General features: G+C 73.9%; 2 protein-coding genes across 6 annotated transcripts in view; one reads left to right on the top strand and one right to left on the bottom strand.

Annotated features, from left to right (window-relative positions):
- ACOT7 (acyl-CoA thioesterase 7) overlaps window positions 1-5,446 on the bottom strand; it is a 29,226-nt gene extending 23,780 nt beyond the window's left edge. The window contains exons 1-3 of one of the 2 annotated variants that reach the window (XM_064525359.1): window positions 5,268-5,446; window positions 4,970-5,087; window positions 3,565-3,721 (exon numbers count right to left, since the gene is read on the bottom strand). In XM_064525359.1, coding sequence (XP_064381429.1) covers window positions 3,565-3,721; window positions 4,970-5,087; window positions 5,268-5,320 — 328 coding nt within the window. In that variant the 5' untranslated portion in view covers window positions 5,321-5,446. The remainder of the gene's footprint in view (window positions 1-3,564; window positions 3,722-4,969; window positions 5,088-5,267) is intronic. The other variant, XM_064525360.1, reaches the window with a different exon arrangement.
- A 3,405-nt stretch (window positions 5,447-8,851) lies between these two features.
- Window positions 8,852-21,601, top strand: ESPN (espin). 4 transcript variants are annotated; one of them, XM_064525355.1, is made up of 15 exons: window positions 8,852-9,174; window positions 11,551-11,744; window positions 14,646-14,832; window positions 14,905-15,087; window positions 15,159-15,290; window positions 15,375-15,594; window positions 15,671-15,951; window positions 16,753-16,914; window positions 17,006-17,189; window positions 17,650-17,676; window positions 18,080-18,225; window positions 18,387-18,665; window positions 20,499-20,578; window positions 20,693-20,704; window positions 20,790-21,601. In XM_064525355.1, exons 1-15 carry the CDS (start codon window positions 8,881-8,883, stop codon window positions 20,935-20,937), a joined length of 2,529 nt encoding a protein of 842 aa, XP_064381425.1. In that variant the 5' UTR covers window positions 8,852-8,880; the 3' UTR covers window positions 20,938-21,601. The 4 variants fall into 4 exon arrangements, with proteins under 4 accessions (XP_064381425.1, XP_064381426.1, XP_064381423.1 ...); XM_064525356.1 differs by lacking the exon at window positions 17,650-17,676; XM_064525353.1 differs by lacking the exons at window positions 20,499-20,578; window positions 20,693-20,704; window positions 20,790-21,601 and adding an exon at window positions 18,952-20,487.
- The last annotated feature ends 154 nt before the right edge of the window (window positions 21,602-21,755 follow it).

Below are 21,755 nucleotides of genomic sequence, written 5' to 3'. Positions count from 1 at the left end.
GTTTGTAGCGGAGCCGCCAGCACGCAGCAAGGAGCTACGTATCAACAGATCACACTGCCGGGTGGGAGAGCCACCCGGCTGAGCCCCCCCCCAAAAAACCCCCGCAGGGCAGGCGAGACGCCCGCCTGCGCAGCGTACCCAGAGCTCACGGCTCCGGCTGCACGGCTTCCTCTGCAGCGAACACGAAGGCAAGATTTCTTATCTGCTGCCTGCCTGACGTTACGAGCGACAGAACAGGAAGGGCAGATTATCAACGCGAGCTCTTGGCTTACTGCGCTCGTTGCTTCAGGTGCTTTGAGGGCCGACTGGCACCGCACAACTGGCTCTGGAGCCCAGGTGGGCGCATTTATACCAGCAAGAGCCCCACGGGGCTTCCGAGCAGGAAGTGGGGCAGCACAAAGAGGATTTGAACTGGCGTTGGCCCCCCATTAAAAAAAAAACAACACAGAAATCAATTCCGTGAGCCCCTCCTCGAAGAAAAAGAGCAAGTCCTAGAAAAAGTCAGGGCTGCGCCAAACGGTACTTGACTGTCTCAGCACAAATGCGCTTTAACCAAGGGAAGACCCCCCCAAAACCTTGTGCACGCTAAAACAGCCACCACAGCTGCATGCAGTTGCCCTGTGGGAAGATGAAACTGGGTTACCCGGGTTACCCTACCGCCCTGGAGGGAGCATTCAGATCAAACCAGAGCCAAAGGTTGATCTCGCGAAGCTACAGACATTCTCCTGACTCGATCCTGACACAAGAGCAGAGGATTTGTAGAAATGCCTGAAAAACGGACCGGAACGGCCTTGCAAGAATTCCCGCAAACGAGTGCCGGGGGCGGGTTCCCAGGCAGACGCAGCCCTCTAGTGTCGGAGCAGCGGCTCTCCGAGGAGGAGAGCAGCACCCGGCGCAAGAGCCGCAGCCGGCAAAGCCGACCCCGAGCAAGGCGAGGAGAGAACGAAGGAAGAGGGGAGGCTGCTCACACACATCTTGCTACCAAGATTTTTTTTTTCTCTCCCCTCCTTCGCCAATCGCTATCACATTGCGAGACTAAGTAACAACTGCATCCGATGCCAACAACCAACAGCACCTTGAGCAGACAGAGCTCATCAGCGAGAGCACGCCACATCCTGAGGCCGTTTCCTCCGGAAGGGAGAGACGGCTGCTAACGAACGCTGCGCCAGAACGTCACCGACGCTCTCTCACAGCCCCTTTCCCGCACTGGAAAACCTTCGGCCAGAGCTGCTTTCAGCAGCCCGGAAGAACTGACCGACGTTAGTCCCCAGCGCTAGCCTCCGCCTGCCGCGTAACCCCCGGCACCACGCGGGCAGGGTCTCGGTAGCGCAAGAGCGCTTGAGCGCAGCCGAAGCGGGGCGGCGCGACGCAGCAAGAGGCCTGCAAGAGGGCACGAAAGAGAGGAACAAAACTCGGCCTTAAGCCCAGACGCAGCCCTCGCTCCCCCACTCCCCTGAAAGGGCCGTTGGAGACTTGCACTCCAACACAGGAAACCCAAGGAGCAGCCACTACCTACAGCCTGAACCCCAAACACAGGCGCGCCCGAGAGAAGCAACAAACAGCCACCGCAGGAGAGCTGTGCGCGAGAGTCAAACGCTCCCGAGACATCTCTCCCTTCTGGACCTGCCCTGGCCAACGCCGGGAAGCAGCTTCACGTTGCAGAGACCCTCTTTGCACGTGACGCTTGTGCGACGGCAGCCTCGACGCGCGCCTGCCCTGCGCCGCGAGGCGCGAGCACCCCGCCGCGCATCCCGCCCCGGCCGGCTCGGGGAAGGAACGCGGGAGGCCTCCGCTCGCGCAGCGCTCCCCCCGGCACGCGCTGCGCTCGTGCTCCCCGCCGAGCCGAAGCCCGGCTCCCTGCGTTTCCCGGGAAACGGCCGCCCTCTCCTGCAGGCTCCTTTCCGCTCAGCCGCTGCGCCTGTCCCTGCGCTGCACCAGCCTCGCTGGCAACGGAGCTACCGGGCGCACTCGGAGCGGCGCGGAGAGGACGACGCTGCCGCATGCTGTGTCACGCTCGCTGCAAGCTCTTCTGCACCACTGAAGACGCGCTGGACCTTTTCCCGGAAAACTGCAAGCCAGAGACGCTGCGCGCGTGGGTAAAAAGCTCTTCTCACTGACCACCTCCGCACCGCAGCCTCGGCTTCGCGCTGGCACAGGCTGCTCTCCATTAACTTCCGATTAAAACAAGCGTTTGGCCGAAGCACCTTCTTTGCTGAAGCCGAACGCAGCGCCGTTAACAGCGGCGGAGGCTCTGCCAGAGGCGAGCGCCCGACAGCAGGTCCCGGCTGCGGCGGGCCAGGCCGGCGCGGTTCGTCCCGCTGCTCCGGTTCCAGCCCGGCCGCCCCTCAGGCGCGCGGCGCGGCGGGGACGAGGCCCTGCCACCCGCCCCCGCCGAGCGCGCGCCTCAGCCGCTCCCACAGCCCCTCGCAGATCACCGTGCAAAGGCAGAGCCAGCGAAAGGGCGCCGGCAGCAAAGGGAAAGCGCAATTTCGGAGACACCCATGCAAACAGCTCTACTCCACATCCAAAGAGAAACAACTAACGCGCTGCACAGGGAGAAGCACAGAGAGCTGCCCAAGGGCCAAGAAGAACAGCGGAGCCCAGACAAGTTCCCTGGGAGCCCGCAGAACAGGAACAGATTGAGAAAAGTCTCTTTCGAAGGGAAATACCACGGAGACACTCTGGTAAGTCCTGCAAACTTCCCAGCGACCCTCCAGGCACGCGGAGATCACAGGGGGATTCACCGGACTCGCCGGCACCGAGCGCCCTGTTCCAGCAGTGTCCCCGATGAGGACTGCGAACAAAGCGATAATCAGTCCCTTCCTCGCCACCCCGCGAAGCCAGCCCAGCACACGAGCCCCGCGCGGCCCCTCTGCGGCCTCAGGCCAGGTCAGAGGCCTCTGCCCACGCAAAGGGCGTTTCTCTTGGCAGGGGCACGCACGGACACGGGGCCGAGCAGGCCGCTGCCTAACCCACGTCGGAAGGGTCTGTTGGAGAGGTTCAGCCTCCCGGAGCCCAAACTCTCTCCTTGCCAGGCCCTAACCTGCGAGTCCCCAGATCATCAGGGCTCCCTCCCTGCAGAGTCCCAAGACCATTCGGTATCTGACCCCAAACCCGCAGAAGAGCGGGGCAGCACTCCCTGGAGAGGCGGTCAGGGCATCGCTGTACCGCCGGGGAGCAGGGCGGGCGGGTGGGACTCTGCTCTGAAGGTTGCCAGAGCGCAGAGCAACCCCGCTGCGGCCGCCGGGCTTCGCTGGGACGCAGAGCTCTGTCTTTTATCTGCCCTCCCCCGGGGATCGCCCGGGATCCCCGACTGCCCTGCAGCAAAGCTGGAAAGCGGACTCCTCGGCTCCTGCCCAGCAAACTCTACACACGGCCTGTGAAACGGCTCGGTTCTGGGGGAAACTTTCGCTCCCTGAGAGGGCACGGGGCAAGCCGAACGCAGAACGACCCAGTTACTCACCCGGGATGGAGCTTCCAGCCGCCCACGACCTGGGCTTTCGCGGCACGCGTAGGGGTTTTGGTTTCCTGTAAAACGGAGCAAGCAGAACGGAGCGTACTTACCCGTTAAAATGTTTTCGGACAGCACGTTGACCTGCACTTCCACAGAGTGCTTGGAGGTGTAGGTGATCTCCGCGCTGACGTGAGCCACCTCGCCGATGCACACGGGGGAGAGGAAGTCCGTACGCTCCACCCGAGCCAGGGCGGCCACGCAGGGCTCCTAAGAATTGCAAAGAGCCAAGGTTAACACCCGCTGAAAGCAAGGTTCCGCCGCTCCGGCTGGGCTCCGAACGAGGACTCTGAGCCCCGCAGAACCGTCACCCTCTGCCCGGAGCGCAGGCCACCGAGGCGTCCCCAGGCCCCGAAGGAGAACCGGCAGCGTCAGGAAGCCTGGCCAGGGCAGAACGTGCTCCGAGCTGAGCGCTACTCCGCTAGAAAACGTTAACGATTCGGTTGTGACACGACCAAAGTGGAGAGGGCGTGCGGAGCGGAGACTTCCCACCGCAGTTTTTGTCAGAGCCGTGAACCGAAGGAATCGCGTCGGCGGGGTGCCGGGAGAGACACCACCAGCCAGCTGCCCCTCCGCTCCCGGCCCCAGCTCTGCCACGGGTCCTTCTGCAGAAGGCGCTACCGACCTCCCCTTTAATAAAGGAGAAGCTCCTTTATTAGATAAGAACCGAGTTTCCAAAGCTGTGATTAATTATCCTGCACATGAAACACACGTTTTATTACAGTCAGTCAAAGCAGCAAGGCTGAGCCGCTATTCGGTGACAACCAAAGCGCTGCAGCTGAAAATAAAGTCTCACTGTCCCTATATTCTAATTCTCTATAGGAGAAAGTCAATTCTCACGTAGCTTAAAGAAGTTATCCTGACGTTGGCCGTTAGACTGGGGGTGTAGAGCAACCCCTGCGCTGACTGAAACCGGCACCTGGTTCGAGCAGTCGCGTTATTTGCCTTGCAAAAACCACGTCCGAATGATTAACTCAAAACTTGCTGAGCAGGGGGCTGCGTCTTCCCTATCAAACAGGTATCAAACGTAACGAAACGACCTGGATGAGCAGGACTCGAGTCCTAGAGAGGGGCAGCGAGAGCTCAGGTGCTCCTGAACGCTGTGGAAACATTTATAGCTCGGCCAAAAATAACGGCAGCATTTGGGGGGATGCTGCAGTGGTGGTGGGGGGGCTGCAGCAGCGGCGTCACATCAGTGGCTTACGCAGAAAGGTGAGTACTTCTGGAGGAGGTTAGCTGCTACAAAGCTCTCCCCGAACTGAGCAGTTTGCCTCCTGGAGTCATTACAGGCGCCGGGGGATCCCTCGGGAGGAAGCCGGGCGGCTCCCGCGGGAGGCGGGCGCCGAGGCCGCGAGCTGCTCCCGGCAGAGCCCCGCTCGCACGGCGGTCGCAGCCGGGAGCGCAGCCGGCCCCTCGCCGCGGTGCCCGCGCTGCGGCCCGGCCCCGCGGGACGCTCACCCCGGCGCCGGAGTTGCAGTGCCGGGTGCTGATGATGGCGCCGGCCTCCTCGATCATCTTCAGCACGGTGCCGCCGTGCACGTTCCCCGCCAGGTTCGCGTCGTCCGGCCGCATGATCCTGCGGGAAAGACGGAGCGGCTCAGCCGGCCGCGCCAGGCCGGGCCGGGCCGGGCCGCCCCTCCGCTCCGCTCCGCTCCGCCCCGCGGCGGCGGCCGGGCCTCCCGCCCCAGCGCCCCGCCGGCCCCCGGCCCCCCGGCTCGGCCCCCGGCCCCGGCCGTGACTCAGCGCCGCGCCCCACCTGGACACCTGGATGGCGGCGGGCCCCGGGCCCGCGGCGCCCCGCTGCGACATGGCGGCGCCGGCAGCGCGCGCTCCGCTTCGCTCCGGTTCGCGTCGGATCCGGCCGCGTCGCCCCGGTCCGGCTCGGCCCGGCCCCGGCCCCGCCCCCCTCCCCGGCCGCGCATGCGCATGCGCACTGCGGCGGGGCGGGGTGGCTGCTGCGCCGCGGGCCGCCGCGCGGCGTCGCCAAAGGGCGCGATGGGGGGGGCGGTGCCCGTGCCCGGCGCTGCACGGGGCGCGGGGGGGGGGGCGGTGCTCGGCGCTGCAGGGGCTGGGACGTGCTCTGTGCCCGGTGCTCGGCGCTGCACAGGGCACGGGCTGGTGCCTGGCACTGCAGGGGCTGGGACGTGCTCTGTGCCCGGTGCTCGGCGCTGCACGGGGCGGGGCTGGTGCCTGGCGCTGCAGGGGCTGGGACGTGCTCCGTGCCCGGTGCTCGGCGCTGCATAGGGTGGGACGTGCTCTGTGCCCGGTGCTCGGCGCTGCACGGGGCGGGGCTGGTGCCTGGTGCTGCAGGGGCTGGGACGTGCTCCGTGCCCGGTGCTCGGCGCTGCACGGGGCGGGGCTGGTGCCTGGTGCTGCAGGGGCTGGGACGTGCTCTGTGCCCGGTGCTCGGCGCTGCACGGGGCGGGGCTGGTGCCTGGCACTGCAGGGGCTGGGACGTGCTCCACGCCCGGTGCTCGGCGCTGCATAGGGTGGGACATGCTCCGTGCCCGGTGCTCGGTGCTGCACAGGGCAACGGCTGGTGCCCGGTGCCCGGCCCGGCTGGGCCCCCGTGGGCTCCGGGCTCCCGCGTCCTGACCAGGGAGGTCACCGCCCAGGCCACAGCGCAGTGGGGCGAAGGGGCCGGCGGGGAAAGCGGGCGTCTCCGCGCCGGGCGGCGGGACGCGGGCTGGTGCGTGGGCAGCGCGCCGGCGGGGTGGTGCCGACCCGGGGGAGCACGGCCTGGTGTCACCCCCGGCCCAGCCGCCCGGCACGGCTCCCTCGGGCCGGCGTGGAGCCACACCAGCCTCGCCCGCCGCAGCGGCTCCGCCAGCCGGGGCCACAGGCCAGCGGCACCCGGCTCCCGCCCCGCCCGGGCTTGGCGGCCCGCTCTGCCCACGGGTTTCCCTTCCGCCGCGCAGCGAGCGGCCCCAAGACGCGTTTCGTTAAGTAATTGCCAGGCTCGTTACCTTTCCTCGGCAGAGGATCCTTGGAAATGCGTGCACACACACGCGCACACACACAGCCAGTATGGCGAGTGCTCTGAGACCCCCCCCGCCTTGCACAGTGCACGTCGGGGGGGTTTATTTCACCGAGGGCCCCCCCCCTTGCACAGTGCACGTCGGGGGGGTTTATTTCACCGAGGGCCCAGGCACAGCGGTGCCAAGAGCCCCCCCGGCCCCCACGGCCCGCTGTCACCCAGCCCTGCCCGCGGGCCGCAGCGGGGCCACACGCCGCTGGCAGCACCAGCGACACCGTCCCCGGGACGCTGAAGGTCAGGTATTTTCCCGGCCGCGACAGTTCGCGCCCGGAAGCCGCTGCTGAGCGGAAACAGGACGCGAGGCCGATTTGCATTTTCCCACGTCTCGCCTTACGCTGGGAGAGCGGCGCGGAGGCCTAACCGTGCGCTCCGCAGCGCCGCGGGGCAGCCGGCCTGGCTCCGCGCTGCTGCCGGCAGCCCCACTGTGGGAGCCGCCCGGTCACGCCAAGCGACGCCCATCAGGGAATTGTCCCGGCGGGAGGTTTCCGGGCATCCTCCGCTTTTCCCGGAGCCGGAGACGTCCCTCCCGCGCTGCGGGCACCGCCTGCGAAAGGCTCCGGCGCTGCGCGGGCGGAGCGGGGCTGCTCTGCGGCAGGCCCCGCAGCCGGGCTGGGCCGGGCAGGCAGGGAGGAGCACGCCGCGGGTCAGGGCTGGAGCAGGCAGGCAGGGAGGGACGGGACGGGCAGGCCGGGACACGGTGCAGGCCAGGGCTGGCGGGCAGGGATGGCGGGGGCACGGCTGGGGCCAGGGCACTCACGTCCTTGCCGATGAGCGGCAGGACGAGCGTCTTGAGCTGGTTGAGGCTCTCGTTGATGCGGGCGCGGCGGCGCTTCTCCATGAGCGGCTTGAGGGTCTGGGAGGGGAGAAGGGGGGTGAGGCGGCCCGGCTTGGCCCGGCCAGGCCCGGCTCGGCCCGGGGCTCCCCTTGCGCGGCTCGGCGGCGGGGCGGGGCGGCGGGGCAGGGAGGCAGGGACGGGACCGGGGGGAGGCAGGACCGGGAGGCAGGACCGGGAGGCAAGGCAGGGCAGGGAGGTCCGGGACCGGAGGCAGGACAGGGCAGGGCAGGGCAGGGCAGGGCGGCAGGAGCGGGGCGAAACCGGGCCGGGAGGCGGGCGGGGGCCGCGCGGGACGTCGGGCTGGGCCCGCCCCGGCCGCCGCTGTCCGCGGTGCTGAACGCGGCGCTGTCCGCGGTGCTGGAGGCGCCGGGCCGGGACCGGCCGGGCGCGGGGCGAGCTCCCCCCGGGCAGCGGTCCTGCCCCCCCCGGGCCTCCCCAGGCCGGCGCTCGCTCAGGGCAGGAGGCTGCCAGGGCGGGGAGGTCGGGGCCTCGCCCCGCTCCTGCGGCATGAGCCGCCCTTCTGCCCTCTCCCGCTCCGCGCAGCTGAGCCGCTTCCAGCAGAGGTTCCGCAATATCCCCGCAACGTCCCCTGCAAACACTGCCCGGGGCAGGGAGACTCCAGCGCGCGTCCCTGGTGCTCCAGTGCCTCCCGCGGCACTTGTGCGTGGGACCGCTCGTTCCCACGGGAAGGAGGGGATTCCCCACAGCTGCCAGGCCGCAGGGGCCCCACAGGCACCGGTCCGGCCCGGCTCTGCGCCCTGGAGCACGCCCACGGCCCGAGGCCCGGCCGAGCGGCAGGGCAGGGCAGGCGGAGGGCGCAGAGCCCGCTCCTGGGGCGCAGGTTAGCCGGCCCCCCCCTCTGCAGCGGCTCTGCTCGGAGAGGGCTGCTCGTTAACGCTACCGGCGAGTCCTTTCTGGCCAGCTGCTGCGTCTCTCTCAGGGCCTTTTAGTTCAAGCTCTCCGTCACCACACTAGCCCCCCCGGGCCCCGCACCCCCGCTGGGCATTCCCCCCCTCTCCCCCCCGAGGATGCGTCTCAGGGAGACACGCGCCGCGCGCTGCTCCTGCACCAGCCGCCGCCGGGGAAAGCGGCGCCGTTGGGAGCCTTGCGCCAGGCGCGGACCCGGCAAAACCTGGGGCAACTTTGCAGACTCGCTCTGCCGGCGGCGCCGGGCAAGCGCCGCTCCGGGGAGGCCGCAGACCGCGGCCCCGCACAGCGCTCCCACAGCCCCCCCGGCCACCGCGGGGGCCCGGCCCGGTGCCCCCCCGCCCGCCGGCCCCGGCCGCTCCGGGCTAGGTGGCGCTGAGGCCCCGCGGCCGCCCCGGCGCCCGCCCCGCCGGCGGCCCGGCCCCGCGGAGGAGGAGCAGCAGCAGCAGCAGCAGCAGCCGTCGCGCCCCGCGGGCGCCGCGCAGTGCCAAGCGGCGGCCGGGCGGCCCGGCGCGGCCGCTGCCGCTGCGGGCCGGGGCCGGGGCCGGGGCCGGGGCCGGGGCCGGGGCGATGGCGCTGGAGCGGGCGCTGCTGGCGGCGCGGCAGGGCGACGTGGAGGCGCTGCGGGCGCTGCGGGCGGCGGGGCTGCTGCGGCCGGGGCTGCGGGACGCGCTGGGCGCCTCGCCCGCGCACCACGCCGCCCGCGCCGGCCGCCTCGCCTGCCTCCGCTACCTGGCCGCCGAGGCGGCGCTCCGCGGGGACGCGCGAGCGCGCAACGGGGCCACGCCGGCCCACGACGCCGCCGCCACCGGCAACCTCGCCTGTCTCCAGTGGCTGCTCACGCAGGGCGGCTGCGGCGTGCAGGTGCGACCGGGGGCGCGGGGGGGCCGGGGGGGGGGGGCGAGGCGGGACCGCGGCCGCGGGCGCTGCGCCCCCCGGGGCTGCTCTTCCCCCGCCCCGGCGGCCCGCAGCCCTGGGGGGCCCCTCTCCCCCAGCAGCTCCCCCCCGGCGGCCCGCAGCCCTGGGGGGCCCCTCTCCCCCAGCAGCTCCCCCCCGGCGGCCCGCAGCCCTGGGGGGCCCCTCTCCCCCAGCAGCTCCCCCCCGGGCAGCACGGGGCCCCGCTGCTCCCCAGCCTCCCGCGGGAAGGGCAGCTGGGCCCCGGGAAGCAGCACGGCTCCCCAACCCGCCTCGCCGGCACATGGCCCCGAGGGGCGCGGACATTCCCCCGGGCGGAGCACGGCCCAGCCGGCATCCCCTCGCCGGCCGGACAGGCGGGTGCAAGCCCGGGGAGCCGGCGCAGCGGCCCCCCTCACACAGGGGCAGTTCAAGGCCCAGGGTGGGACTTTCCCTGGCCGCCGAGAGCCAAGCCTTCCTCGCCCGTCGCGCCTCAGCGTAGCTGCTTTCTGCTGGGCTGCGGGAGCTGGTTTCTGCTCAGAGCTCCCAAGCCGAGCGCGCAGACAGCTCCCAGTGCCCCAAGGAGCACCCACGCCGCTGCACCCTCCTCGTGGGTTCGTCCCCCAGAGGGACGGCACGGCCAGACCCGCGCGCCCGCCGCGGCCCCACGACCCCCTCGCCAGCTCCCCTCCGCCGGGCAGCACCGCTAACCAGCCCGGCTGCCGCCTCCGCACGCAGCGCTGGTGCTCGAGCGGGTCCCGGAAAGCCTGGGAAGGGTCCCCGCACGTCCCCGAGGCCTCCAGGCTGGGCGGTACCCGCTCGGCCAGGGTGGAGCAGGTCCCTCCTGCTTCTTGACCTCTGCTCCCAGGCTAGAGAGAAATCTGAGCCGCCGGCAAAGCGGCAGGGAAGGTCCCCGAAACGCCGGTGCTTCCTTCCGTCCCCCCGGAGCAGGAGGTTAAGGCGGACTCCAGAGCGCGGGGGCGGGGGGGGAGGATGGAGCAGGGCCCCGAAAGCAGAGCGGGCACCGCGGATGCGGCGCTCCAGAGGCAGAGCCTGGCCCAGGGCGATGCTTTCTTTCTGCCCAGGCTGCGCGTTTGCACAGGTCCCACCTGAAATGCCACAGATACGCCACGGGGACAAGGTCCCGCACGGACCATCCCTAAGCTGCCGCGCAGCAGTGGCTCCGCCATTGCCCTTCCCCGCGCGCAGGAGCCCTGCCTCGCTCCGCGCCAGCGCTGCCCCACGTCGCACGCTTCCCGCTGCCCGCGCACGGGGCAGGGAGAGCTGCCGGCACCGAGACCTGCTCTGTCTTTGGCTCTGATCCTGCTTACGGGCAGCAGCTCTTAGCACACAGCCCCGGGGGCAGCCGGGGCAGCAGGTCGGGCCCCGGCACGCGAGACGCAGCTGCAGGGAGCTGCGCGGGGCTCGGTGTCTCCGGGGCGCGTGTGCCGAGCCGAGCGCCGGTGAGCCCCACAGCCGAGCTGAGCGCCGGCGCGCGAGCAGGGCGTTTGCGGCTGGGTGAGCCGCAGCGGCCGCGTGAGCCGCAGCGGCCGCCCCGAAGGCCGCCCGGCCTCTCGCAGCAGCCCACTCGCGGGGTTACACAACCAGCGCAAGCCCTGGGCAGATAAGCAGCTTGCCCAGTGCGGTTGAGAGCTAATAACATGTGACGGGGTGGCGGCGGGGGGAGATGATTAAGCAGGAAGGACAGGTTCAGCACAGCTCGGCCCGTCCTGGCCCCGGGCCAGCCCTGCTCGGCGCCCTGGGCCCCACGGCGCGAGGGGGAGCAGAGCAGCTCGGCGGGGGCCGCGACGCCGCCTGCCCGGGGGCCCCCGGGGGGCCGGCTCCAGCGGCGAGCGCCCGGCCGGGCCGCCCCACGCGAACAAGGGCGCATTGTGCAGGGCTGCACCGGGACGCGGGCCAGGCACCCTCCCGGCCCCGCGGCGCTGCACCCGCCCTGGGAAACCACGGCGAGGCTCCCGGGGAGAGGCAGGAGCCGCCCGGGGCAGGCCCAGCTCCCTAGCCTGCTCCGGGAGCCACCACCAGCACATGGCTGATCCCGGCAGCCCCCTCGGCACGGCCGCACGCCTGCCGCCCCAGCCGTTACCATCTCCCGCGCAATGGCCGGCCGTGCCTCCGGGGCCTGCGCTGCCGGGGGCCCCTCGCCACCCCCCCAGCACATCCCCGCCCTGCCCGGGGCAGACCCAGACCCAGACCCAGGCCCGCGGTGCCGGCGGCGCGGGGGCTGCTCCGTTGCACAGGGGCGGGAGGCAGCTCGGCCCCAGGGCCCCGCAGGGCGGCCGCGCGCTCGCCGCCGGGCTGCTGCCAGCCTCTGCCTCCCCCCCGCAGGACACAGACAACTCCGGTGCCACCATCCTGCATCTCGCGGCCCGTTTCGGGCACCACGAAGTCATCGACTGGCTCCTCCGCTTCGGGGGCAGCGACCCCACGGCAGCCACGGAGACGGGAGCGCTGCCCGTCCACTACGCTGCGGCCAAAGGAGATTTCCCTTCCCTGCAACTTCTCTTAGGACACTGCCCGAGGTAACGGCCCCCCGCCCCGCCGGCCGCGCCGCAGCCAAGGGGAGAGGGGCTCGCCGCGGAGCGGGGGCAGAGCGGGGGCCCCGCGGCCAGCCCGGCCCCCCGGTCCCCCCTCTGGCGCGGGTGCAGGCGGGCGCCGCGGGGACGCGGCCTCGCTCCGCGGCAGCTCCAAGGGCGACACGGCAGCGTTATCGCCCCGGGAAGCAGCTGCCGTTCGTTATGGCCCGGAGAGAAAGGGCGAGGAGGAGCGCGGCGAGCGCTGACAGAAATATTGCCGCCTGCCCGGCACGGCGCTGAGCAGGGTTTGTTCCCGGCGCTTTTGGCGGGCGGCGATAACAGAGCGGCCTTTGTCCGCCCCGGCATTATGTAAATGCATCAGGCTGCCCGCAGCAGCCAGGCTGCTCCCGCGGCGGGAGACGACCTTCCCCGGGCTGCAGCACGGGCACCGCGCGCTCCCCGGCGCGGAGGCTCGGGGCACCGGTGGGCAGAGCCAGCACGAAGGCTGCCGGGGTCTCCCGTGAGCAGAGCGGGGCCCGGGAACAGCCTTCCCGGAGGCCGCGTCCCCCGCCCGGAGCCCCGGAGCCCGGGGGAGCCGAGCGCTCCCGCCTGGCACCCGCAGCGTTGCCGGCTGCCCGGGGACGCGGCACGCGAGCCGGCGGGGCTGTGCCGGAGCCGCGGGGTGAGGGAGCAGGGCACCCTCGCCCCAGGTTGGGCAGCGCGATTACGCGGCCTCTAATCTGCTTTCCCGCGGTGGGCAGAGGCTGCGGCTATAAATAACCCGCGTCCCGGCCGCGGCGGGGATCAGGCTGCCGGCCGCGCCGTGCCGGGGGGCTCCGGGAGCACCACGGGGTGCACGGGGCGAGTGGCAGGGACCCTCCCCAGCACCGGCCTCCCCGACCCGGCCAGCGGCCTCCTCTTCCTCACGGCAGGCACCGGGGGGGCAGCCTGCGGGATGGCTCAGCTCGGCCCCCCCACGCCCGGTGCCCGCATGGCGCGGAGGCAGCCGGGACGCAGACATACCACCGCGCTGGGCGAGCTCTGGGTGCTGCCACGTGCACAGGGCGGCCCTGAGCACCGGCAGCAAAACACAAAGCACCGGCCAGGGCAAACCGTCCTCGGCAGCGCGGTCCCAGCCCGGGGGCTTGCGGACGTGGCCCAGCCACCCCCAGCGCGGTGCCACCCCCAGCGCGGCGCGGTGCAGCCCCTCACCCCAGCTCACTCACCACCAGCAGCCCCCCAGCCCCAGCCCCAGCCCCGCCCCCGGATTTATCTCCTCCCCAGGTGCCCGAGCCCCGCACCTGGGTGCCCGCAGCACCCCGCAGCATTAACCCCCTCCACCCCAGGGCCCTGCATGGGGCGGCACGCGGGGTCCCCCAGCCCCACGGCGCCGGGACCCCGGGCGGGCGGCAGCCCCGCGCTAACCGCGCTCGGCGGCAGCGCTTTTACATTGAATTTCATGCTGCTGCTGGGGTTACTGTGCTGCAATCGCCTGCCTTCCCGAGCGAAACAAGCCCTGAATTATTTACCGCTGGCGCCCGCCCTGCTCTGGGCCCGGCGGCTCGCGGCAGAGGCTCCGTTACAGCTGTGAAATTCAATGCCCGGGCGCCGCGGGACGCGGCCGCGTGAAGCCGCGCGGGCGGCCGGGGCTGCCGCTGCGGGGAGCATCGCCGGCGCGGTGTCCGGCCGCGGCGTCCCGCGGGCAGCGCGTGCCGACCCCCCGCCACACGGCCCGGCAGCCGGTGCCGTCTGGCGAAGCCGCGGCGCTCGCAGCCCCTTCCCGGCCGCTCGGCAAGCGGCCCCGGCGCATCGCAAACGTGCCCGCAGCCGCCGCGAGCCGGCAGCCCCGGGGCCGGGACGCGGGCGGGGAAGCGGGCAGTGCCGCGGCACGAGGGGTCCGCGCGGGCCCGGCACGCGGCCGCCTTGCCGACGGGACGGGGCGGGAGCGGCGCGGCGCTGGCCACGGCCCTTCTCACCGTTACAGGGATCAATTATTAAGGACCCGCGATCTCTGCGATAACAGAGCAGAGTATTTATTGCTCTTCCTTTTTTAAATATTCAACAGGTTTTTATGGCGTGCCGAATAAACCGGCTCGCTGCGAGGCTGGAGTAGGCCGCGAGCCGCTGGCTGCGGGGACGTGGGGACACGGGGACATGGGGATGCAGGGAGGCAGGGACATGGGGATGCAGGGACCCAAGGACGCGGGGACACGGGGACACGGGGACATGGGGATGCAGGGAGGCAGGGACACGGGGACGTGGGGACACGGGGACATGGGGATGCAGGGATGCAGGGACATGGGGATGCAGGGACCCAAGGACGCGGGGACACGGGGACATGGCCATGCAGGGAGGCAGGGACATGGGGATGCAGGGACACGGGGACATGGGGATGCAGGGACACGGGGACATGGGGATGCAGGGACACAAGGACGCGGGGATACGGGCAGGGCGGCGCTTGCCGCACCGCTCGGCCGCGGGCCGGGGGCTGCCTGCTCCCCACTGCCCGGGCCCGGGGGTGCCGCGGGGCCGGGGGCCGGCGCGGCCGTGGCGGCTGCGGCCCAGGGCCGGCGCGCGGGGCCGGCTGCCCTGGGCATCTCCGCGGTGCAGCCTGCGGCAGCAGCCCCGGGCGCCTAAGCTGCTTATTCAGAAATACTGCTAAATTGCAGTGTCCCAAAAGAGCCGAAGGAATGGGATTAGCTTAAGCGCGCTTATTAACTTAATGACCTGCAGCGGGAGCTGCTGCGTCCGCGAGGCAGCTAGCGGGGAGCCGGGGGTGCGGGGCGGCCGCCCGCACGGGCTGCTCCCCCGTGCCCCCCCGCCGCGTGCCGGTGTCCCCCGCGCCGCCCCGGGCGCAGAGCGGCGCGGCGCGGCGGGGGGGTGACGGCGGCGGCGCTCCCCCCGCAGCACGCTCGGCGCGCGGACCAAGACCGGTGCCACCCCTCTGTACCTCGCCTGCCAGGAGGGCCACCTGGAGCTCGTCCAGTTCCTGGTGAAGGACTGCGGCGCCGACCCCCACGTGCGCGCCAGCGACGGCATGACGCCGCTGCACGCCGCCGCCCAGATGGGCCACAACACCGTCATCGTCTGGCTGGTGAGCGCGGCGGCGGCGGGGGGCCCGGGGGGCCGCGGCGGCCCCGCGCTCAGCCGCCGCCGCCGCCCCCAGATGAGCTTCACCACGGTGAGCCTCTCGGAGCGGGACGGCGCCGGCGCCACGGCCATGCACTTCGCCGCCAGCCGCGGCCACGCCAAGGTGCTGAGCTGGCTGCTGCTGCACGGCGGCGAGATCAGCGCCGACGCCTGGGGCGGCACGCCGCTGCACGACGCCGCCGAGAACGGCGAGCTGGAGGTGGGTGCCGGGCGCGGGCGCGGGCGGCGGGGCTCCCCGCGCCCCGGCCCTGCCACGCGCCGCCTCCCCAGTGCTGCCAGATCCTGGTGGTGAACGGCGCCGACCTCGGCGTGCGCGACCACGACGGCTACACCGCGGCCGACCTCGCCGACTGCAACGGCCACGGCCCCTGCGCCGAGTACCTGCGCACCGTGGAGAACATGGTAGGGGGGCGGCGGGGCGGCGGGGCGGCGGGCGCCGCGCGGGGCCCCCGCCCGTGCTGAGCCCGCCGCCCCGTCTGCCGGCAGAGCGCCGAGCACCGCGCGCTGTCGCGGGACCCCTCCGGCGACGGCGAGGGCCGGCAGCCCGACTCGGGCATGTCGTCGCCCAACACCACGGCGTCGGCGCCGCAGGCGCGCTTCGAGCTGGGCTCCCCGGCCAGCACCCTCTCCAGCTACGACTCCTGCAACTCCAGCCGCTCCAGCACCGGCGGCCAGCGGGGCGGCCCGCCCGGGGCCACCGCAGCCCGTGAGTGGGGCCACGCCGGGGCGGGCGGCGGGGGCCGGGGGCGCGCGGCCGGCCCCGCTCACCGCCCCCATCGCAGGCGGCCCCGCCGCGGCGCTCGCCGACATGCAGGCCTACATGGACATGCTGGACCCCGAGCCGCGGCCGCGGGGCGCCCGGGGGCCGCCCGGCGAGGGCCCCCCGCCGCCGCCGCCGCCGCCGCCCGGCTTCCCCCCGCCGCCGCCGCCGGGCGCCCGGCCGCCCCCGCCGCCGCCCCCCGGCTACCCGGCGCCCGCGCCGCCCGCCCAGCACACGGCCGACATCTACGTGCGGGCCAAGAACAACCTGCGGCACGTGGAGAGCCAGGCGCTGCACCGCGAGGTAGGGCCCGCGGCGGCACCCGCGCCGGCCACGGCCATGGACCCCGTCCCGTCCGAGTCATTAACCACCGCCGGCACCGCGTGCCGGTGCCCGGCCTCGGCCACGTGCCCGCGGTACCAGCCCGGCCGGCACGACGCGAGGGCACGGCAAGCCCGGCCGGTGCCGGGTGCTTCCTCGCCCGCCGGGCTCCCCGCGGCGGCGGGGCGGCACCGTGCCGCGTGCCGGCGGGCGCTGGGCGGGCGCCGGAGCCGGGCCAGGTGAGCGGGGAGGCGGCGGCTGTAACCCGAGCGCCCGGCTCCGGTGTCGCCGCTTGCCGCGGGTGTCGGGTGGCACCGCCGCCGCCGGCAGCGGAGACGGCTCAGCCGGGCGCCGCGCAGGTAAGAGGGTCCCGCCGGGGCAGCGCTCCTCGCAGCGCGCCGGGCCGGGGGCTGCCGGCGGCGGAGCCGGGAGCGGGGCGCGGGGCTTGGCGCGGGGCCCGGCGCCCGGCCGGCCCGTGTTGACTTAGCCGGGGCCGTCGGCGGTGCCGAGCCGCGCCGATGCGACCGCGCGGGCCGGGCGGGGGGGGACGCAACGAGCGGGGCCCCAAGCCGCCGCGGTATGCGCCGGGGTGAGCCGAGGCCGCGGGGCCGCGGGGCTTACCGCGCTCAGCGCCGCCTTTCCCGCGGGGCTCGCGCGGGGCTAAGCCGCGGCTAATCCGGGGCCGGGACTCGGCCCGGCGGTTCCCACGCGCTCGCCGGGGGGTCCCGAGGGGGGCCGCGGTGCCGGGGCCGGGGGGCACCGCTGAGCCGGGTCCCGCCGCAGCTGGCGTCGCGCGAGAGCAGCCCCGAGGGCCTGCGGCGGGCCGACTCCACGAGGAGGTCGAGGACCTTCGGCAAGCAGCCGAGCACCGGCGACTACTACAAGCAGCTGGGGCCCGGCGCCGCCGAGCCGCCCGGGCCCCGCGGCACGGCGCCCAGCCAGGAGGTGAGCGCCGGGCACCCGCCGAGCCGGCGCCGCGGCACGCTGCCCAGGGTGTCGCCGGCCCCGCCGTCACCGCCGCCCCGCTCTCTCGCAGGCGCCGCTCCTCTCCGCGGACACCATGCACAACGGCAGCCCGGCGGAGAGCAAGCCCGGCACGGAGCCGCCGCCGCCGCCGCCGCCGCCGCCGCTGCCCGCCGCCGCCTGCCCGCCGCCCCCGCCGCCGCCGCCGCCGGCCGAGGCCCCCACCGGCCCCCGCCGCTCCTCCTCCTCCGCGGGAAGTAAGTCCCGGTGTCCTGGGCAGGCGCTCGCCGCGGCGAGAGGGGAGCGCGGTGCCGGGCTCCTCGTGCCACGGGCACGTTGGGGCAGCGTGGTGGGGCAGCGTGATGGGGCAGCGTGCAAAGGACGGTGTGCACGGGACTGTGCACAGGGCAGCGTGCACAGGACACACACCCCACACCACACACACGTGCGTGCACGCACAGGACAGCGTGCACGGGGCATCCCCCCTCCGCCCCCCCCGCCGCCGCAGCCGCCTTTGCGCCGCGTCTTTTCCGCCTGTTTCTCGGCGCCTCACGGCCCTCTCTGTCCTTCTCTCCATCGGTCTCGGCGCGGGGGCTGCCGTGCCGGCCCGCCCCCACTTGCTCTCACTGCTGGCTGCTTCTCTCCTCTCTTGTCTCGTGGTGGCCAAATCCTTGCTCTGCCTCCCGCGCCGCGCCGCGCCTCTGCGGCTCCCTCTAGAAGGCAAAGCCTTGAGGCAGATGAAGAGTAAGTACCGCGGCGGGCAGGGCGGGCGCCGCGGCCGGCGCACACAGAGGCCCTTTGTTCGGCTCATCCGGCCGGCTTTGCCGCGCCACGTGAGCGCCGCCGGGCTCCCCGGGCCGCCCGGCCTGGCAGCCGCTCAGCGCCGGCTTTATTAGCGCAGGCTCCCGGGGACGGCGGGGCGCCGCCGCCGCTCAGTGCCGCCGCGGTTACGCCGGCGGGCTCCCGTGCCGCGGCGTGGCGTGGCCGAGCGGGGCGAGCGGTGCCGCCGGCCGGGCGGCGCCATGGGCCCCTAGGGACCGCGCATGGCCGGCACGCACGGTGGGTGCGCGGCGCGGGCCGGCGGCCGCCCCGGCGCGGGCGCCGCGGCGAGCCCGCCGGCGCCCTGACCGCCCCGCTGCTCCGCCAGGTACCAAGTCCTTCAACATGATGTCCCCCACCGGCGACAACTCGGAGCTGCTGGCCGAGATCAAGGCCGGGAAGAGCCTCAAGCCGACGCCGCAGAGCAAAGGCTTCACCACCGTCTTCTCCGGCAGCGGCCAGGCGGGCGCCAACGTAGGTGGCGGCGGGGGCCGGCGCGGGAGCTGGGGGGTGGCGGTGACGGGGGGGCTGGGACCGCCGGGGACAACCCGCAGCGTGCCGTGCCGGGGCGCGCCCAAGGTGCTGCAGAGCGCTGGCAGCCGCCGGCACGGCACCCCCACCGCCTCCCTCCGCAGGCCGAGTCGCCGGCATCCTCCCCGTCGCCGGCCAGGACGCCGACCCCGCCGGCCACCCCCGAGGCCGCGGCGGCGGCGCCGCGGGCGGGCGGCTCGCCGGAGCCGGTGGTGAACGGGAGCTCGCCGGTGCCGGCGGCGGGGGCCGGGGGGCCGCCGGACGCGGAGGCGCTGGTGCCGAGCCGCGACGAGCAGGGCCGGCCCATCCCCGAGTGGAAGCGGCAGGTGATGGTGCGCAAGCTGCAGCTGAAGATGCAGGAGGAGGAGGAGCAGAAGCGCAAGGTAGGAGGGGGCCGGGCGCCGGCAGCCGCCGCGCAGCAGGACCTCGGCGGACCCCGCGCCGTCGGGCCCCGCGGCTGCTGCATGCTGCGCCGCGCGCGTCTCCCCGCGGCGCCGCCGCCCGGACGCGCCTTGCATGCTCGGCCAGCGGTGCCACGCGCGCACGGAGCCGCCGCCGCCGCCGCCGCCGCCGCCGCCGCCGCCGCTGCCGCCGCGGCGCACGTGAGGGTTGCGCGCGCGGGCGCCGGCCGCCGGCTCAGAGGCTGTTTTGCCCTTTTTCCCGCCCTAGCTGGAGCCCGGGAGCGTCTCGCCCGCCGCGCGCCGGCACTGCTCCCCCGCCCGCGGGGCCGTGCTGGGACCCTTTGGGCAGCTCATGACGGAGCAGGACATTCTCCGCATTGAGAGGCAAATCGAAAACCTGCAGGTGATGCGCAAGGTGCAGACGGCGGAGCCGCAGCTGCAGCAGCTGGAGGAGGAGCTGCGGCAGCTCCTGCCGCTCTCCGCCGCCCTGGCCCCGGAGCCCTTCAGCCTCGACCCCGAGCGCGTGCAGGGCCGCGCCGACGACCTGCCCGCCTGGTGCAGCAAGATCTCCGCGCTGCTCAAGAGCATGGCCGTGCTGCTGGCCGCGCTGGGGGGCAAGGAGGGCGATGCCGTCGCCAGTGCCGCTGCCGCCGCTGCCGCCGCGCCGGGGGGCCACGACGCCCGCCGGGAGATCCTGCGGAGCGGCGTCTCCGTGAAGACGCTCAAGGCCAGCTACGAGGCGCCGGCGCCCGGGGCCTGCCTCGGCGAGCCGCCCCGCGCCGCGGGGGCCGCGGGGGCCGCGGGGGCCGCGGGGCCGGGGCTGCCCCGGCGCAGCCGCCCGGTGCAGACGGAGCTCAGCTGCCCGCCGGACGGCACCGCCGCGCGCAAGGAGCGCGCCGTCTCCCTCTTCCTGCAGCACTGGCGGACCTGGGCGCTGGCGCAGGCGGCCCGGCCACCACCGCCGGCGCTGGGGAGGCTGCTGGGGCGCTGGCGCAGCCGGGTGCCCGGGCGGCAGCTCCGCCGCCTCGGCCGCGCCGCCCGGCTCTACTGGCCGCAGCAGTTCTTGCCGCACGTGGGCGGCCGCCCGCCGCCCTACGAGAGCCTCTCGCTGGAGCGCTTCATGCTGGGCTACTTCCAGCTGCTGGAGATGAACCTGAGCCGGGAGGAGCGGCGCTTCCGGCACCTGCTCTGCTACGAGATGTTCGCGCGCCTGGGCCGGCACCCCTGGGCGCGCATCCGCCGCTTCCACCGCGCCGCCCTGGAGCGCGTGGAGGCCGGCCGCCGCGGCTGGCGCGACGGCTTCGACGACCTGGCGCGCCACTTCTTCGGCGGCGACGGCGCCCCGGCCGCGGTGCCGGGCGGCGGCGGCGGCGACGACGGCGTCTGCCGCAACGCGGGCGGCAGCTTCTCCTCCTGGAAGGAGCGGGAGGCCGGGACGGGCGACGCCTGACCCCGCGGCCGGGGCGGCAGTGGCGGCGGCGGCCCCGGGCCGGCGGACGCGGTTGCGGCGGTGGCCGAGGCGGCGGCCGAGGACGCGGTGGTTTCCGTGGCCGTGGTGGCGGCGGCGGCGGCGGCTGTGGACGCAGTGGCGGCGGTGGCACAGAGCGGGGCGTCCCGCCGGGGCCGCGCTCGCTGCGCGTGCGTGCACGTGCGGGCGCAGGGCCGCGTGCCGCCGGTCGGTGCCGGCCCCGGCTGTGCAACGAACCCGCGTGCGCTGCGCCGGCCCACGCCCCGGCACGCCTTGGCAGCAGGCCTCCCCGGCGCCAGCATCGCGCTGCGGCACGGCCGCGGGGGCTCACGCCGCTCTCCTTGCAGGAGCAGGAGGAGGAGGCGCGCCTGGCCAGCATGCCGGCCTGGAGGAGGGACATCCTGCGCAAGAAGCTGGAGGAGGAGAGGTGAGTGGGGCCGCGCCGCACCGTGCCGTGCCGTGCCGTGCCGTGCCGTGCCGTGCTGCGCTGTGCCGCGCCGTGCCGCCCCGCGCTAACCGCCTCTCTCCGCTTGCTTTGCAGGGAGCAGAAACGGTGAGTGCCGCTCGTCCCCTTCCCCGCGGCGGTGCCGGCCGGCGCCGGGAGCCGCCGTCACCCTGTCCCTTCCGTTGCCGAGCAGGAAAGAGCAGGAGAAGCTGCGGCGCGAGGAGGAGGAGAAGGAGAAGGAGCAGTCGGAGAAGCTAAGGACTCTTGGGTACGATGAGACCAAGCTGGCGCCCTGGCAGCGGCAGATCATCCTGAAGAAAGGGGACATAGCGAAGCACTAGTCGCGCCCCGGCCCGCCGAGCGCAGCCCCGCGCCGCCGCCGGCCCTTCACCGCGGAGGAGGCGGCGGGCGCCGCGCCGTGTTACGTCGTGCCGCACCGCGGGACCGGCCCCGCGCAGCCTCCTCCCGCCGCGACCGGCGCCCCGGTCCCCGCAGCTGCCCCGGGAGCGCCCGCCGGCGCCGCGCGCCCCTCGCTCCCCTCCCGCTGCCGCCCCCGCCCCGAGGCACGCCGCCCGCACACGCCAACGGCCCCGCGCACCACCGCTCCCGCGCACCACCGCTCCCGCACACCACCGCTCCCGTGCACCGCCACCCCCGGGCACCACCGTCCCCGCGCACCACCGGTCCCGCGCACCACCGCCCCCGTGCACCACCGCTCCCGTGCACCGCCGCCCACGTGCACCACCGCCCCCGCGCACCACCACCCCTGTGCACCACCGCTCCCGTGCACACCGCCAGCCCTGTGCACGCCGACGGCCCCGCGCCCGCCGCCCGCCCCGCGCCCCGCTGCCCCGCTGCGCCGGGCCGGCTCGCCGTGCGGCAGCCGCGGCACGCTCGCCTCCGCCGCCTCCCGCCCCGCGTCCGGAGCCGCTAGAGGGAGAGTTTCGGCTCGCGCCTGCCCTAGAGCAACTGCGTTTCCAGCGAATAAAACACTGAACCCCTCCAGCAGCCCCGCGCCTTCCTCCGGGTCGGCCCCGCCACCCGGCACGGGCAGCCGATGCCCCGTGGTGGCCCCAGCACCTCCAGTGTCCCCATCGCCTGCAGCATCCCCAGCACCCGCGGCGTCCCCAGCACCCTCGGCGTCCCCAGCACCCGCGGT

Source organism: Dromaius novaehollandiae, chromosome 24 (assembly GCF_036370855.1).
Source record: "Dromaius novaehollandiae isolate bDroNov1 chromosome 24, bDroNov1.hap1, whole genome shotgun sequence".
Classification (NCBI taxonomy): domain Eukaryota; kingdom Metazoa; phylum Chordata; class Aves; order Casuariiformes; family Dromaiidae; genus Dromaius; species Dromaius novaehollandiae.
This window is presented reverse-complemented; position numbering and strand designations above follow the sequence as displayed.

Excerpts from the sequence above, each read along its gene's own strand:
- ESPN (XM_064525353.1), top strand. The coding sequence starts at position 8,881 with ATGGCGCTGGAGCGGGCGCTGCTGGCGGCGCGGCAGGGCGACGTGGAG. Across the intron at positions 9,175-11,550 it reads AGGGCGGCTGCGGCGTGCAG|GACACAGACAACTCCGGTGC; the intron begins GTGCGACCGGGG and ends TCCCCCCCGCAG. Across the intron at positions 15,952-16,752 it reads GCCAGGCGCTGCACCGCGAG|CTGGCGTCGCGCGAGAGCAG; the intron begins GTAGGGCCCGCG and ends GTCCCGCCGCAG.